Source organism: Paraphaeosphaeria sporulosa, assembly GCF_001642045.1.
Source record: "Paraphaeosphaeria sporulosa strain AP3s5-JAC2a unplaced genomic scaffold CC84scaffold_3, whole genome shotgun sequence".
NCBI classification, from domain to species: domain Eukaryota; kingdom Fungi; phylum Ascomycota; class Dothideomycetes; order Pleosporales; family Didymosphaeriaceae; genus Paraphaeosphaeria; species Paraphaeosphaeria sporulosa.
The window spans coordinates 589850-606992 of record NW_017253362.1 but is presented as its reverse complement, the minus strand read 5'-3'; the positions used below and the strand labels follow the sequence as shown (position 1 = coordinate 606992).

Below are 17143 nucleotides of genomic sequence, written 5' to 3'. Positions count from 1 at the left end.
GAACATACGGAAGTGTAATATTGGGTTTCAAGTATGAAGATCTGATAGCAAGGTGGTGCTCGACTCAGCCTTGCCCAGCCTTTCCGAATATTGTCGGTGTAGTGGATGCGAAGGAACACAGACCCTGCCACACCCGAAGCGTGCAGCGGAACGTGCCGCGGGAAAGTCGAAGTTGTCCAACGCTCTGTTTCGGATCAGGGTCAGATATTGGCGAAGCGACGATCAAGGTTGCCCAACAGCGCCCAATTTACTTGGAATTGTGCAAGATCGTCCCGAGAATGGCTTAGTAGCGTCGCGTTCCTATCTTGAGGCGACAAAAAAAAGAGAGAGAGAGAGAGTTGCCGAGGTTACGTCGGCAATGCTCCCGCTATACGCGAGTGTGGCCCAAGTGGATTTCATGCAAGGTATCTGGGACGCTGCTGCTACGGGTGGCGAGATAAACTTCGACCGGCTCGTCAAGCAGAGTACTCGCGTCTATCTGCAGATCTGCGGCCTCCCGTGAACTTGTTTACTGCCTTAACCTGCATAGAGGGCCCTAGATTCTGCGCATAGCCGAAGTAAAAGCTAGCGGTCTCCGGAAGTCAACGGTATCCTGCCTTGTCGATCATTGTTTGGACGAATCGTGAGTGCCGGAATTTGGACGAGCCGTCTTTGTTGGCTGGAGTCCTTGCCGAATATACATAAGTTTCTTGTATAGCCGTTACCAATACATCAAGAAGGACGGGAAAGTGTGTACGCAGTCCACTCGACGTGCATTGTCGTACGATGTTGTAGAGCACAGAAGGTTGGCCACATATTGAGACGGTCCGTTTAAGATACGTGAGACGGCAACTGCAGATTAAACAAGCAAGGATTATAATGCAGTCCTGGCCTTTCAGCAAGTCGTCAGGACACATACAGGAATGATCGTTGTACCTCATGAGGCTGTGTATGTCTAAGCACGAAGTATCGAATGTTTCCGCGCATTGTGGTTCCCAGGGCCCTTGAGTCAGTGACAAAAAACAAGCAGCAACATTGACACCATGCGGGATGGATGAAACGGAAGTCGCAACTAGATACGACTTTTCTCTATATTCGCTATAAGATAGAACACAATCCTCATATTAGGTTATTGGGGGACACATTTCTCCGTCTCGTGATGTGGGAAATGAGGCTGTAAAGAGTCTGACCAATCAGAACCATAGGAGATACCTCCGACGGCTATCAGAGGCTGGTTTGCTTTAAGGTACTCTTCTAACGAGGCCCAAGTAGATGTCCCCTTTTCCATTGCCGAATGCACTGTCGTAGGCTGTTCAAACTCTTCCGATCTCGTATCCACATTGAAAGAATTGCCACGAATTGCCGGACAGATCGTCGGAAGAATAATGCAGGTTGAACAAGGTTTACAGGTGGTAGAGGCCCTAACTTTCTCTCAGATCTATCGAAGTACCAGGGTACAGTTCGAGGTGTTCCGCAATATAGTTCGTTACAAATCGCGAGGCCAATTATAAGGAAACAGGACATGACAGTGGATGTGCCTGCCGTTTGCAGACAAGTGACGGGCGCGTCCTGAAGCCATGTTCCAGGGTCCAGTAGACTACCTGCATGCTAGGCTGGGATTAATGGCCATTGGGTCGCGAACGATGCCACACTAAGTAAAGCAGCAAGCGGATGAGTTCCATGTAAGAGCCAGGACGACTCCAAAAGACTGCTGCACCCGGCACATCTGAAGATGGAATCGGGCTAGCTCAACGTAGCAGGGGACCAGGGGTGAGAGGCTCTTGATCTCGCAATTCAGCTTTGGTGGTCGCACACAGGAATCTACCGGAGCACTGACCCGTCCAACCAGTCGCCCGAATCCGAAGCCTGTTCGGTAGCGAGTACCATCCGAAATGAAACCTCGAAATGTCTTTCCCTTTCAAGGCATGTGAAAGAGGACATCGAACGGACCGTGTAGTCCAGCTCGCGGATGAAGACCATGGTGGTTCTCATTTGCAAAGTGATTTCGACACGCACCATCCGAGCCCCATAGAACTAGAGAACGTCATAGGTTGCATTGAAACTTTGAAAGGTCGGAACGCAAAGACCGATGGCCAATCGTGGCATGAGAGGGGCAAGCTGAGCCGCCGGTCGGACCGAATGCACATACCGGCTCTGACCATAAACATCCGCTTAGTGGGAGACTGTGCTCGACAACAGCCCTGCTTAGTATGACGGTGTTCGTTACCAGGGCCTAGATCGCTGTTGAGTATGCGGCGCAAGGAGCCAAGCTGCAAAGGTCAAGATGGCGCTTGTCAGTTCGCCTGGCTGAGGTCAAAGCCACACTTAGCTCGAATGGCCGTTGAATCCTGCCGTCATCCTGGGAGACTCGAACGAGGCTGAACATTTACACAATCAGGAAGGGATCTTTGCACTGCTGAGCCCGTACAACTGTACTGATGAGGGCGCAAGGAGGGCAAGCACCGGGCAGGGAGGGTGCGAGACCGGAGTCGTCGAGGCCCAATCCCGTGGGGCTTGATTGCAGTTGGCGTTCGCCGTTCGATTGACATCTGCGGAGAGCGCCGGCCTGGCTTGCTACCGTCTGCTCTTCCGACTTCCCCGCGAGGTCTTTCTTTGGGCCGCTAGGCACTAGTCTCGATTTGCATCCACCTCCTCACGGTGTAAGTGAGCTGCGCATTTGAAACCCCGTTCCAGCTCAGGGCGCTTGTCAGCGGCGTAAACGCGAGGGTTGTCCGGCCTGATGGTTCCCATATGCAACGTCCCAGTAGCCGAACAGGTATAGAAGGGAAATCCCCGAAATGCAGGGTGGGCCTGTCGCACGGCATCAGTGCATGGTTTCTGCTTAGATTTCGTCGCCTAGGATCGTCATTAATATAGATCTTCATTCGAATTTCATCGGCACCGATATGATCTCGCTGATGCCTCCCGAATCGGCCAATTCGTCGCCAGGTGAGTGTTCAAGTGACGGATCGTAGGCGTGAGCCGGACTTCACTGACAAGCCAGGTGCGAGCTACTGGTATGGCAGCAGTCTGCCAAATGGCCTCTCAAACAACCTCGACGGGTCACCATCCGACTCATCGAATCCTCGGATGCTGCGGCGAGCTTCAGAGGCGGTGATACCATCCAGTGCTTTTCAGAGGTAAGGCTGCATCTCGTTGAGCTTTCGCTTGGTTGTTGTTACTGTTTCGAGGCCGAACGCGGAAGTCGCAGCCAACCTGTCTCCTGGGTATCCAGAAGACCTCGAAGGAGCCTGTCTTATATATAACGGACCCGCAATACCTTGGAAACTCTCAACCCGGAAACCGGCATCGCACCCTTGCAAACGTGGCTGTCAAGCTCCGCGGAACGAACCATCCATTCACGAGCGCAGCGACGTGAGAGACCTGGGATGCACAGAACACCAATGAACGCTCTCCCCGACCGAGGTACCGACAGCAGCGAGGTTTTTCGCATGTCTGGCGTCGTGATCTTTCCCGCGGGACGAACGCCGTCCTCTATAAAGGCGGGCGCAGCGTTTTCGGTCGAAACCTTGCGAACCCAGAGTAGCGCACTCCACACGGCGCACGAAGGACGAAGGGACTTCTTCCCGCAATGGTTCTCTGGCGCGATTGTTCGCTCTTGGCTGACAATTGTACAGTCAAGAGACAGTGCCTTGGGATGGAATAACCCCGCTCCATCTCGACACCGCTTCAATCCTCCGAGCACAGTCTGTAGCCCCTTCCGCGAATCATAAAGCCCCTCTTGCGCCGAAACAGGGCCTCGCAGGTGCATTGGGCAGCGCAAGGAATCAGCACCAGTCACCCATCTCAGGAACCTACGCCCTGCGCACACCACGTGGGAAGATCACTTCCATAGCATGCGAGAGCTGCAGAAAACGCAAGTCGAAGGTATGCTGTGCATGCCCAGTTTTCGGATTGTACGTTGATTGTTCACAGTGCGACGGAGTTCGGCCCAAATGCAACACATGCCAGACGAAGAATCTCTGTTGCGTGTACGACGTCGCTGAGGATGGGAAAACGACTACACAATTGCGAGCTCACGTCAGACGGTTGGCAAAAGAGCTCGATGACATGAAATCAATTGTATCTTTACTGGCATTGGCTTCAGATCGGAATTCTGCTGCGACATGGGCTAGTGAGCTGGAAAAGAACGGGTTTGCTCACCACTCAGCAGAAGAGATCAAAAGAGCGCTTCAGGTGAGCATAGCCAACCCGGATTTCCAAATCAGCCGTTCACGATTTGCAGGAGCCTGGTAGCCAGCCGGGACCCTTGGAGCAAGATGGTCTCGATACACCCGTGAGCGAACGGTTCCGGCGTCCGTCACATAGTATCGCCGAGTCTTCGTATGACGGATCCTCAAGGGGCGACAGGTAAGGCTACGCCCATCCAGTAGAGTCGAAAATTGCTGATGAGACGAGTAGCCGAGAGCAGAGCCAGCCTGCAATCCCGTTCCAGACCCCGGAGCACGCCGGCGATGGTGCAGGACCCTATCCATACAACGACAACAGTGACTCCAGCAAATTCAGTTTCGAATCTGCCTTGTACTGCAGGACCAAACGAGAGATGCTCGCGAATGGCTGGGACGAGGCGCAGATATTTGGGCGAAATGAAATGGATGTGGATACGCTCCTTCTAGGGTTTGCAGATCCTCAAGACAGCCTCCCAGTTCCGACTTGGGCGAGCAAGATGGTCAACAGAATGCTACCGGCAGCGCCCATGCCGGTGCGACTGGCATCTGCGAGTCTTTTGACCAAGATGATGCGAGTATGTGGACCTCGATACCCGCAGATTAGGAATTCATGTGCTAATGGTCCTAGTGGCTCATCTGGCCGAGTGTCGAGAACTTAAATGCCATGCCGGACTGGTTGATGCCTCTGGCGAGGCCAGACCCTTCGGGATACGATTTGCTCGTTGACCTGATTCCCTGGTGCGTCTCATCGTACGGTTCTGCTCGAATACCCAATACTAACTCTTCAAAAGGCCCCAACTTCGCCAATACTTATATCGACACCGGGGAGAGTTCGCTCTAGGCTCTTTCCTCGGCTTGATCGGGATCAACTGGCCGTATGCGGATGACGCGTGTCATTATTGGGAGATTGAATCGGCGTGCACAAGGCTAACTCCGTTATTTGAGACACATATCAACGACCTGGAGAGCTGGACTTTGGACGCAAAGGCTCTCGAGATCATGCCTCAGCTTGAGGGCCTGGTACCAATTACGAGGTGATTTTAATCACCATGGGATAATACACTGTGTTCGGTGGCCTTCGTCTTCGTCTCCAACCTTCCTTGTACATCCATCAGAGGGTTTTTGGTATCTTTGGCGTTATATGGGCAGCGCGATTTTTTTGGCAATAGCCAGCATGGCGGGTATTTGTGCGCGTCGCGCATCGTTCCTTTTGGAAGGTTTGGCTGTACAATAGCAGGGTCATAGTGGGTGCAAAGCAAAAGCACAATGACGGGGGGACAGAGTAATAGACAGGGACCTGACAAATGCACGTAGCCTTAACTTTGAATCGCTGGTCACAGGGGTCCCGCCTCATTTATACACATAGCGTGCAGTGGGCGTGTTTAGTACTAAGACATGACCGCTTACGGAGATACCGCGAAGTGGAGCCTTGAATTGCTAAAACCGCTAGAGAGAGCATGGGTGCACGTAGCCGCCCCCTTGCCGCGCTGCTCCACCCACTCACTTCCTACAAATCCGCCCCCCCGACACGTTGTGGATCGCGCTAGGAGCTTTCCAAATCGCAGGCATAGTGATGATCGATGTTATAGCTCGAGGTCTGGAAATTCTAGAGCCGGCATTGGCGTGGCCCTGAGGTACGGTTAGTCCGTACTAGCTGCATGAATCGGACATTTGTAACTCAAGCCTTGTCGTAGGCATCACTCTAATCATTGGTATTTCAGATCTGAAGGTGACATTCCTGGGGAAGTCTTGGAAGCCGGACTTTACAAGATCCGCAGCTGGGCGTTTTGAAGGATTTGTGGGGGGATGTCCCGCGGATGAAGCAGGTGTTCCGAGCACCTGGCAGATGGGCTCCGAGGAGCACTGTCTGATTGACCTCCCTATACGGCTAGACCTACATTTTCCCCGTATACACAAGGCCAGCGAGCTAGGAACATGCAGGCTATAAGGAGCTGCATGTTGTTGGCATGCCGCCTGCTCACACCACTCAAAGAATGATTAATGCATCGCCTCATGGTTAGGTCCAAGGCTGAAAGTATTAGTCACTCGACCTTAGCACTGGCAGCTACCACTCTAAAACCTACAACCGGTTCTCAAGTCAGTCCGAATACGCAGGGATGTTCCTGAGGGATTGATCCGATATCCGAAAGTGTAAGTGCAACGTGCCGAAGGCAAACTTCTGCGTGTTTTCAATGATCCACTTTGTTGACGAACCTCCAAATTCTTGGCCAGAAGAGTATTCAACACCAATCAGACGGCTAATCTCGTCTGCTTCTGTTCCCCTGGAGTATCATGATAGAAGGCGACGTTGGTTGTGATACACGATTCTAGACCTTGCAGGGGCAAGGATCTAGATTCATCCTTGGCAGCCTTGCGACAGAAGAGCGCACTAGGCTTACGGTATATGGTTTCACTACGGTTCTCGCGGCAGAGGGAAGAGCTCATTGCCACATAGAGGTCTATAGCGCAGTAAAAGCAACACTTTCAATAACAGCAGTAAAATGCAGTGGCAGGTAGCCGGGACGCATCTTTGACACTCGCACCTCTCTTTTTACCAATGAGGATTACCTTATGAGTGGCCTTGACCAAAAATACATGATTATAAACATGACTTAACATGGCAACTTTTAAAATATAGAAGCCTGGTTTGCCTCAATGATACTGATGCCCAAGCTCGGAACTTCAGCGCTGAGAGCGCGAAGCATATGAAGATAAGTGTCGTTACATCTTACGAAGCTGAACTCTCTGCTGGACTTTTCATGATGATCTACTATTCAGCGAGCTATTACAAAAGTCTGTTGACATACACCCAGCTGATCTATCTTTGCGAAAGCTGGTTAGATAACCTCATCAATGGTCTGGCACTTCTGCGCCACAACTATACCACGAAACTTTGTTGGCTAAGGTCATGGCTAAACGTAGATCTGTTTTGAACGCGATAAGGGGCTTATCATACGTTGTGGGTCTGATGTTCCCCGTGCATTTGAGGAAGCCACCAGATAAGCCACAGTGCCAAAGGTAGTCAGCCTCTGCTGTATGCGAAATAACACTGAGGCGCCCAATACATTAAATCATAAAAGAAGAGCTGGCGCGCGTACGCAAGAGCTGCTTGATAGGGTCAGAAATACCACAGGTAGTTAGGAATGCGTACAATCGATCCTGAAATTCTCTGGAGATGCAGCGTGTTTGTGTAATTGAATGCACCAACTCTCGACTTTCTCTTATCCGGAGGGCTTCTGTAGCTTCTTCGCATTTTGTACGTACATCTATTTCAGGTTACCTAGGTTCCGTAAATTCTTCAATGCGAGATTACAGTGAACAAAACTTATCTCGCAGCTAGCATCCAATTAGTCCGTCGATGCGCATTCATGATACAATACTGTCCTTATGTTCAATCTTGAGAATCAATTCAGCTGAGACAACACAACAATCATAGCACAGTGATGCCACCGAAACAACCGCCCTTCGAATTGTTGACCGTGACATTTTCTCGTTAGTCTCCCGGTCGGCACTACACATTTGAACACGTCCTTCTTGCAGTATACAACTGCAGCATTGCATATGTCTTTTCCAGGTTTACGTCACCATCGACAATTTCGACTTATTGAGCCGTTCAAATGTCCCGGATATTGAGACCCCATATCCCGCGATATTCTCCAGCCTCCGCCACCATCCATGATACAACCATGTCCCTCAAACGCCTGAACCGTATCTTCCCCAAATCGGCTCTCCCTCGTAGCACTCTCTCAAATTCCGGAACCACATTACATCTCTCCCACCCGCCCACTGGCCCTCTTAAAGCGTCTAATTAAACCACCACACGCAGGAAAACGCCACTCCTTAATCACGCATGCACGCACACCACCTCCACTCTTCCCACCCCATCGCACTTCACCGCACCAATGCACTGCATGTCATCTACCAGATCATCGTCACGAAAATATAATATTCTTATTCTTCGCTCCCCTGTCTCACACGCAAACAGGCAAGGAGCAAGGTATCTTAATTTCAACGCCAGCCGCACACTCTACCAAGGGAAAAGTCGCCGCGCAAGGAAGGGGAATTGAGGTGTAAAGATCCGCGGGGAAGAAGAAGAAAAAGAGGAAGAAGAGGAAAGAAGCAGTGATCCGACTGTACAATCTCGCTCGAATCTGCATGTCCACCGAAGAAAAAAGAAGCCCCTTATCCGTTACATCAAGGAACCTCGCTGAGCATGTACTGACACCGCATCAACTACAAGCCATGGAATGCTTCAACTCCATGGGAAAGCATCACCCACCCTATCCGGAAGGAACTACATACCCGTGAAGCGTCCAGTTATCACCAAACCAACCCTTCCGCCTCCACTACGATGTAACTCTTCTGATCCACAGTGCGCTCTCGCTCCCCGGATCCGCCATCTCCCTCTTTCGCCATGCTCGATGGAGCTTCAGCCCCACATCATGCTCCTCTCGCTTGATTTCCGCCAGCTCGTCCGCGAAGTCCTTCTTCCGCTGCTCCACGAGGCGCATCCGCTTGAAGTCCGTCACCATTGGGTTCGGCGGCGCCATGTTGTTCAGGTCGTTGAGAAGACGGTAGACATTGTTCCGCCGGACCTTGAGGTCTTCCATCTGCGACTCTAAGATCTCAATGTGATCAGCGGCTGCGAGCTCCGTGGGTGGCCGGGGGAGGGCTTTGTGCGTGCTAGTGGAGAAGGTGGATTCCGCCCGGGGGGATGGTGGTCCGTTGGAAATCATCGTGTTGCGTGCCGACTCCACGTTAGCGGAGTCCACAGTAGCAGTAGAAGCTATAGAGGCGAAGGATCCGACAGGCTTTCGAGCAACGGCGGAAGGTCGCTTGCGATTGAGGATGGCCGATGCAGCAGATGCCGGTTCACTAGGAACGCGGGACGTCGGTATTGGAGGCGGCGGTGAGGGTGGAGGCGAATGCTGATACGTTGTGCTACTGTTGTATGTTGTCCATGAGAAGCGACTGTCAGGTCCTTTGCTTTTACCACCTGTTGATCCCGGTGTGACTTCCGTCGCTTGCTGTGGGCCCCTTGTTGGAGTCGTCGGGTCAGGTCGTGCTTGTCCCGTTCTCACCTGGGCCTCCTCGTTCGTCGGCCCTGTCGAGACTTGTTTGTTTGTCGGTGTGACGGGGCTGTAAGTGTAAGGATTGGCAGACCCTGGATTATGCGGAGAGGTGGGTGACACGACGTCCCGGGAGAGCGAGGTTCTGGCGATTTTGAGTGGAACTATGGGCTTCATGGGTTCTTCATGCAGGTCGTCTGCGGCTGGGTTGTCTGCGACAGGCGCGGTGTCAGCTCTCTCAGGAACGCGTGCTGCGTTCGTCGTAAGCGAGTTTGATGCATCCTTATCAAACTCTTCCGCGCGGATGGCTGTTCCCGCTTTCCGCACATTCAAAGGCTTGTCGGATGGTTGGTCTTTGAATGGTTTTACAATTTCTGTGCGCCCAGTTGCCCGACTCCATGGCTCATGGCGCCTTGTGTCAACCGGTGCAGGCTTTGTCCCGTAACGATTGGCTCGTTCTGCGAGGGATTGGTTTCTACGCGAATTCCCAGTTACTTTGACATCGTATCCGGTCTCGCGAAGCCGTGCGGAAGGTGGGGATGCACCCTTCTGATAGGAACCCGGAGTGACTCGCGCCGCCTTGCCAGCATTTCCGGATGTTGGTTCGCCCGAATACTCATCCCAGAGCACTTTGCTATTTGGCGCGACTTTACCTCCCCAGAACTTTTGCGTACTCGTGGTCTCCTGGTTTTGAAGGCCGGGGGGCGCTTTGCGCATGACAGGAATATTGCTGCCGCCCCGTGGCGAAGGTCCTCCTTTTCCTCGGTTTTCATCGACGGGAGAAACGTCACGCATGGATCGGAACCTTCGAGGTTGACTGGGATTCTGTTGCTGGTACTCGTCGGGTTCTGGTGAGCTGGGCGGGGATACGTCGAAACGGGCCTCGCCTGCAGGGGTGCGCTGGTCGTGTCTCAAGCCTGGAGAAGGTTGCGAGTAAATAGAAGAAATCGTGGGTACTTGTGACGTTCTGTACTGGTGACCGAATTGCGGGGGAGGAAGATCCGCGCTTTTGAAGTAAGTAAACGATGAGTAGGCATAACAGGTAACTTACTAGGGTTGTGCGGGTGGTGCATAAAATTGGTTACTGGCATTTTGCGCTTGGGAGACGTTAGGGATGTGCCTAAGCTGATCCTCGTCGTAGGTTGTTTCAACCAGTACAGGATTCCCAATCTGTCTGTCTTTGTCGCGAAACTGTCCGTCGCGCATATGCCCCTGCAGTCGTTTCCACATGATTAACCTGGAGAATGCCGAATTAGCGGAGCTCTTGACACAAATGACAAAACCGTCGCACAACCACCACCACTGTTGGCGCCTCCACTTCCACAACCTCGACCACCGTCGGCCTCGCCACCTGTCCCCGCTACACCGCCCACGCATCCGGATATTACAATCTAAGGGCGGTGAGGATTATACATGGACTGGATTATTCCTAATCGAGAAGCGGCAGCGCTGTTCTTCAGGTCCGGTGTGCGAAGATGCCTCCTCAAACGTCCTTTTGCCCACGGCATACTTCACCTAGAGCGAGTACGGCGCGGGGCGTGCCATCTGACCTTTCCCTGTCGTTCGGAAGAGGCAGACGGCGCAGACAAAGGCAAATGGAAGTGGAATCCAGAATAGCAGGCCAAGGATCGAAACGTAGGAAACGGTTGTGTAGGTGTGTTCAGACGCACCATCCAAGTCAACCACCAACGGCAGAAGGATATGGGCGAGGATCAACGCCACGGAATATCCCACCTGCGACGATCCGGTAGCACCACTGATGCAGGCTGGACCTTGACAAGTCCCGTCGTAGAGTCAATCATGACCTGATCCATGGTCGCTGAGGGAGGGCGGATGCCAGGTAGCGACGGTTTCCGGTGTTGGTACGTTATAGGATTGTGATTCCGTAGGAGAATGGGTCGGAGAATTAAATGGTCATAAATGGCCACGTAGATGGCGGTGGTAAGGCAGGGAGAGCGGCATAGAAACAGCAGAAAACTTACGTACCGATTATAGAATTAGTTGGGAAGGTGCAACTGGATCATGGATGCGCGCTGGCAAAGGAAAAGCTGGGGAAGCCACGAGCTTGGGCAAAGGAAGGGACGCAACAGCCGCGGCAGGTGCAGATGAGCGCTGAAGGAGCGGAAGTCAATTAGGTGGCTTGAGGCGAGATTACTTGGTTGCGTTTGCGTTTGCGTTTGCGTTGCGAGGCGCAGCAACAGCAGCTCTCGTGCGCGTGTCCTTGATGACCACCCGAACCTGGAGTACGCACGCAACGTGGGCAGCGTTCGATCAAGTCGATGAAGACGAAGATGTGTTTCTCGAGCGCTGCCAGTCCCAGCGAATGAGGGCTTCTCGAGGCTGCCGAAATGAAGTGTTTCCTGTGTTTCAGGGCTGACGTCGCCGTTTCAAGTGGTGGCGGGGGCCTGCTTCCCGCGAGTGATTCGCAGGAGACAAGCCTCCTAGTCGCGCGCGCCCACCAGGATGCTCGGTAGCCTATTTATACGCTGATTGAGGGATCAGTGGTGGTGCGAGCAGCTGCCGAGAACCGCTTTGTTTAAGAAATACGGTGTGGCTTGTTGATTGTCCGCTGAGGGCGGGCGACGTCGAGCTCTTTTTCCTTTCGCCCTATCCACACCCAAGCCGTCGCGTGCTCAGGGGTGGTAAATGCAGCGCAATGCGGGCTGACTAACCCGTGCGGCAAGCATGCCCTTGGATAGTTTGGCTTGCGGGTGCCGTCCGCTGCAGTAGCGTGGCGTCAGCCTGTGGCATCATTGCACCCCACCATACATCCTCCGGCGCTCTACACTCACTTACCACAGTGTCCGTTCCCCCTGCAAATTGTACGGCACAGAGTCAACGATGGCTGACGGTAACCAAGCCCTTTCTTGAGCATCGCACCAGGCTGACACGGCTGCAGCATCTTCTCCGCCGCCCGCCGCATATGCGTAAGCGTCAACCCGGCTTCACGCGCAGTGCTTTCCGACTGACAAACCTCCAGCGCATCGCCGGTGACCCCCATCAACATCCTCCTCCTCTCGCTCTTCGTGTTCCTGGTCTACCTCCGCCTCAAACCCGCAAAGCCGCAGGTGCTTCCGCGCGCTCCGCCTCCCACCGTCTTCCGCACCTTCACCCCGCCGGACCTTTTCCCATACAATGGCTTGAACGGCATGCCTGTCTACCTCTCCGTTCGCGGACGTGTTTTCGATGTGACCTCGGGAAGGAACTTCTACGGCCCCGGCGGCCCATACGCGAACTTTGCTGGACGGGACGCCAGCCGAGGCCTGGCACACGGTAGCTTCGACGAAGACATGCTGACCAAGGACTTGGACGGTCCGCTCGATGATCTCAAGGACTTGAACGAGGAGCAGTTGGAGGCCCTCCAAGGCTGGGAGGAGCGCTTCTCGGAGAAATACCTTGTCGTTGGCAAGCTTGTTCCTGTAGGAAGTGACGAAGCCAAGGCCGCAGCAGCGCAGCAGTAGACCGTGTTCCTGGGCCTGCAGAGCTAATGCTGAAGAATCCAGGCTTGCGGAACCAGCCAGTCAACGGTAGGAGGAGGGAACTTCGTCGGACATGAAGCACACAAGCAGGATGGAAAAGGCTTGGAACGCGAAATTATGTAATCTACCCTCACGGAAGGATGCATGATTCTCTCGTGGATTGTTTAATCGTGCCTGTGTACTGACTATGGTTGGGGCGCTCCTGATTGGTTCGCTGCCATTGGCCGGCTGCCTCCTGGCCAATTGTACTTCACCAACTTTCTCCCCGATATTCGATTCGACGAGACGGAAGAAATGCCAAAACGCGTCTCAAGTTGCGCCTTGGAGCAGAAATTCATTAATGCATCTGAAATAAGTTACAGCTTCAATAGCACGCGCCATTCTCTCGCATGCGCTTTCCCGGTAAACGTAGCGCATAGGCAAGACATCGAAGGTTGTGGTCCCGCCTTGCTTGATATCGCCTAGTGCACGCTTTCTGGATGTACTGTTTGTGATCACTTAAGAGACGCGTCCTCCCTCACGTTCCGCTCTTCCATCTCTCAAATCTCCCAATTTCTCAAATACGTCAACTTTTTCTTCTGCTTGATTAGATACCTCCAATTTGAAAAATTTGGATATACTTTGAATCGCAAAACTCCACAATGGCGCCTGCTACCGCAAAGGCCACTCCCACCAAGAAGATTACCGGCGCGGGCGTCAAGAAAGCAGGACGACCCCCGGGCAAAGGCCGCAAGGGCAAAGCTAGCCAGGCAATGGCGAAGATGCAAGCCTACTGTAAGTTTCTGCGCTTTTCTCTGTTGGTGATCACGCCTTCAGATCGCGTTGCGACGCGGCACATTGTGTGACCGCAACTTCGCAATAGTCCATCTTTCGGCTGTTGTGTGCCTATCATGGGTGACATGATGTTATGATCTACAACGGAACATCTTGCAACAGTCGAATCGCGTGCTGATTTGGAGTTACAGTCAAGGAGAACCGTTCCAAGTACGAGAAACTGGACTTCAAAGAGCAGCAGAAGAAGCTCGGCGAGGAGGTACGTTCGCGACTTTCCCTCTCAATTTCTGGCTTGAGACGCGTAAAGTCCACAAGCCCATCGTCCTCACAACCTTTCGCGCCTGCGTTGTCACTCGACTCTGCCAACCCCGAATACTAACACATCCGCCCAGTGGAAGAAGAGCCCAGAGAACCCCAAGAACCAGGCCTAGGCCAACACTGCAGATCCGCTTCATTTGCGAAATGATCTGAAGACCATCGTCACCAGCATTCTCGGCTCCAACAACTGCAGCGGTGCTTAGGGCGGCGTTTCTATGCACCGTGGAAGTTTCCTCAGCCCATGCCTTACTCTCCTAACCCCATCTGACGACTTCCTATTTCCATCTTCCAGCACTTATATATTATCCAGCAGCCACCTACCGTCGGCGAAACGGCACGGTCGGGATACTTACCTCTCATCGCGCATCCCCGGGCTCCAGCACTGAACGAGGTGCATGCACGAACTCTCCATTTACGTATAAAGAATGAACCATCTACTTCAATATGGCTGTTTCATGCCTGATGTCTTTCTCCGTCGTGTACCTGCAGCTGCGCGGCGAATCGTGCGCCATTCAGGCTAATCTCTAAACAGGCTGATGCAGGCACCGCAGGCTCGTACGGGACGAGTGCGACAGGATGGATTTGGCGGGTGTAGGTATGCGCGGGTTGGGTTGACGGTGCGTGAGTGCTTGTATGCGTATCTAGGGTCTGCTGGGTGGCTACGGGTTCGCGGCATCTACGCCGCGATGCGTTGCCTGCGTCGTTGCTGACGAGAATGTTCGGAGCTCGCGGTGTCTACTGATAAGTAATAGGAAGCTGTTGTGGACATGTAATAGAGTGAACGAATGATGCACAGCCAAACGTGATGTATGTGCGCCAGCGAGGGCATGCGAACTGTCTATGCATTCTCCTGTACAGGATCAGTCAGTGTGTTTCGACTGATAGTTGAGTACGGATGATAGAGCGCCTTGGTAAGTAAGGGCAGTCTTGGTAAGCAAGATCGATGCACATGAGATTTGATACATACTTGACCTTCAACTGCATGATATAGGCCAAGTAAAACGCCAACAGTCATGCAAAGATGGTGAACATAACACCTTTACTCGAGCAATAGTTGCGTATATAGGTGGATTCGAAAGTATCATACATCATTATCTACATTAAATGCTCATCACATACTATTTACAAAGAATCTCCTCTACATCATGTCTCATTACACGTTCCTGTCTTACTCGCTTTTCTTCCATTTGACGTTTAACCAGCCTGGTACAGACCAAGCGCGACAACATGCGGATTGATCATGCTCAGGTTGAACGGCGTAAGGAACAGATCGCTATCGGTGATAGCAATGAACGCAGTGCCGTTCAACGCAGGATCACCCTCGTACACCTCGCTCGCGGGCTGGTAGGTATAGCCGGAGTTGTTGCCAGTGAGTGTCAGGGGAGTATAAGTGAGGTTGAGCTGCGCGACCCACGCAACGAACTGCGGCTGGCCGGCCGAGGTCGACGTGACGTACGAGTTGTTGGGGCCGACGGCCTGGCCGGGAACGTCCCAGGTGAGGTTGACCTGCTTTCCGGGGAAGGAGAGAGGCTCGGAGCGGTTACGCGCGATGGCAGGGCCGCAGGCGTAGCCGGTGACGTTGAGGTTGACGCAGGACTCATCAGCGGGGATGGTGCTCTTGCTTGGGTCGGCGGTGCGGTTGCCGGTCACCTCGTAGTCGGCGGTATCGTTGGGGGAGAAGCGGTTTGGGTTGGCCTGGTTGACGACGTGCAACGCAGGGAAGTTCTGCCATGCGAGGCGCGTGGTGTTCTCCGGGCAGGAGCTGATGTAAGGCGCAAGGTAGGACCACGCCCAGGACTGAGGGATACCGGTCTCGAACCAGACGGGCATGGGGTGCAGACCAAGCATCTGGCGAAAGCTCATCTGCTGGCGGGCCTCGGTGGCAATGGACTGGGAGAGGAGCTGGCCAACCTCGCGGCTGTCGAGATGGTTGATGAACCCCCATACACCAGACTCGCCCCAACGGGTGAGCTTCTGGTTGAAGTCGATAAACTCGCGAACGGTGGTGAATGGGTAGTCGTAGGTGCACTGGGGCGCAGCAGACTCGCCGAGCATGTTGCTCAGAAGAGTTGCGTGGCCACTCTCTTGGATTGCCATGAAAGCAATGTAGGAGCGGTCCTCAGCAGTGAGCCCGGCATCGAGGAAGTCCTGCTCGGAAAAGACGGCCAAACCATTGTTGAATAGGTCGAGCTCGATCCATTCCTGGTACAGGCCAAGCTGGATCGACTCATAATCGAAATCGCTATTAACCATGTAGCGGGGCTCAGTTCCATTGGTTCCGAGACCGCCAGCAGGCGTGTACGGAATGGGCGCAGGATTCTGGAGTTTGCCATCGGCGTTATAGTAGGTCGCCGTGGGGTTCGGGGGCAGAGGCGCAATGACAGTGCCGATGGTCGTAGGTGCCTGCTCAGCTCCAGTGGTGGTAGCAGTGCCGGAGAAGGGACCGTGGCTGGTGGCACCAGTCAAATCAGAACTTCTCCGCAGGGGCGCAACGGTTCCGGGTGTGGTGAGGATAGCATTAACTTGGGAATCGGGGCCAAAAGTTGTTGCCGGTGCACCAGTGTCCTGGCTGACGGTGACGGGGAAGTCAGCATCGCTGTATCCAGGCACCTGAGGTGCCGGAGCGCCGACAGCGAACGCTGACAGCAGTGTAGTAGCGTAGATGGCCTTAGTGAACATCTTCGCAATTGTCAAGTCGGATGGTGTTGCACTCGATCTGGGAGCACCATTGTTATATGCGGTCGGAGTCGACCTCCAACTGCAGGACTTTCGTCGTCAACGCGTAATGGTGGTCTAAAATCTCCTGCTAATTTAGATCCCAATAAAGAATGACTTCATGACATGCTCGAGGCGGATTAATCGGCAACAGCTTTCCGGAGACCTCAGATGGACGCCACGGCAACGGCCCTGCAGCACGGAAGGACCAGTACTCATCCGTGGAGGTGGATCGCCCGAACAAGTTACGAACGAATCAGATTCGATGCGCGTGTATTAAGGTTGGGCGGTTTGGAGCCGCTGTGGGGACGCGTGGGCGTTGCGGTCAGTATTAACGCCGTGATGTAGGCATGACAGCACGACTAGTAACATGCTCTGTGGCTAGTATCGAGGCAATAGTCTGCATATTGACCAAGTCAGTGGAGAACGTTGACAAATCAGATAATGGCAACAATGCACTCGCCACAGGCTTTGGGCTTTGTAATAATGCTTGTCCAGAGTTCCGATATGGTTTCTATGCTTAAAAAGAAGGTCCCGCGGAGGCTCGACTTGGCCAAAGACCTCTGGTACCTGAGCAGCTGTCACCCAGATAGCATAACTCGAGAAGTGCATGCCGATA

At 53.3% G+C, this 17143-nt stretch overlaps 6 protein-coding genes across 6 annotated transcripts; 3 read left to right on the top strand and 3 right to left on the bottom strand.

Annotated features, from left to right (window-relative positions):
- Window positions 1-2589: 2589 nt before the first annotated feature.
- On the top strand, window positions 2590-5351 carry CC84DRAFT_1203507 (uncharacterized protein). Its single transcript, XM_018181836.1, has 8 exons — window positions 2590-2928; window positions 2984-3119; window positions 3618-3867; window positions 3916-4176; window positions 4226-4350; window positions 4402-4744; window positions 4798-4907; window positions 4961-5351. Exons 1-8 carry the CDS (start codon window positions 2886-2888, stop codon window positions 5205-5207), a joined length of 1515 nt encoding a protein of 504 aa, XP_018038374.1. The 5' UTR covers window positions 2590-2885; the 3' UTR covers window positions 5208-5351.
- On the bottom strand, window positions 2593-2927 carry CC84DRAFT_1162036 (uncharacterized protein). Its single transcript, XM_018177890.1, has 2 exons — window positions 2840-2927; window positions 2593-2784 (listed from the first exon to the last, which is right to left on the bottom strand). The coding sequence occupies exons 1-2, from the start codon at window positions 2846-2848 to the stop codon at window positions 2608-2610; spliced, it is 186 nt and encodes a 61-aa protein (XP_018038375.1). The 5' UTR covers window positions 2849-2927; the 3' UTR covers window positions 2593-2607.
- A 3164-nt stretch (window positions 5352-8515) lies between the features above and the next one.
- Window positions 8516-10468, bottom strand: CC84DRAFT_1185020 (uncharacterized protein; the record flags this gene model as incomplete). The annotated part of the gene is made up of 2 exons (XM_018180780.1): window positions 8516-10244; window positions 10290-10468. The coding sequence occupies 2 exons, from the start codon at window positions 10466-10468 to the stop codon at window positions 8516-8518; spliced, it is 1908 nt and encodes a 635-aa protein (XP_018038373.1).
- Window positions 10469-12234: 1766 nt separating this feature from the next.
- On the top strand, window positions 12235-12699 carry CC84DRAFT_1085824 (DNA damage response protein; the record flags this gene model as incomplete). Its single annotated transcript, XM_018174120.1, has 1 exon — window positions 12235-12699. A coding segment is annotated over one exon (465 nt), but the record flags the coding sequence as incomplete, so codon positions are not given.
- A 659-nt stretch (window positions 12700-13358) lies between these two features.
- CC84DRAFT_1214552 (uncharacterized protein) lies at window positions 13359-13922 on the top strand (the record flags this gene model as incomplete). Its single annotated transcript, XM_018182640.1, has 3 exons — window positions 13359-13491; window positions 13683-13750; window positions 13884-13922. The coding sequence occupies 3 exons, from the start codon at window positions 13359-13361 to the stop codon at window positions 13920-13922; spliced, it is 240 nt and encodes a 79-aa protein (XP_018038371.1).
- Window positions 13923-14864: 942 nt separating this feature from the next.
- On the bottom strand, window positions 14865-16728 carry CC84DRAFT_532025 (uncharacterized protein). The gene has a single exon (XM_018186639.1). It carries the CDS (start codon window positions 16486-16488, stop codon window positions 15004-15006), a length of 1485 nt encoding a protein of 494 aa, XP_018038370.1. The 5' UTR covers window positions 16489-16728; the 3' UTR covers window positions 14865-15003.
- Between the last annotated feature and the right edge of the window lie 415 nt (window positions 16729-17143).

Bases quoted from the DNA above. Each gene is read 5' to 3' on its own strand.
- CC84DRAFT_1203507 (XM_018181836.1), top strand. From the start codon at position 2,886: ATGATCTCGCTGATGCCTCCCGAATCGGCCAATTCGTCGCCAG. The intron at 3,868-3,915 runs GTATGCTGTGCA...GATTGTTCACAG, and splicing joins GCAGAAAACGCAAGTCGAAG to TGCGACGGAGTTCGGCCCAA. The intron at 4,908-4,960 runs GTGCGTCTCATC...ACTCTTCAAAAG, and splicing joins CTCGTTGACCTGATTCCCTG to GCCCCAACTTCGCCAATACT.
- CC84DRAFT_532025 (XM_018186639.1), bottom strand. From the start codon at position 16,488: ATGTTCACTAAGGCCATCTACGCTACTACACTGCTGTCAGCGTTCGCT.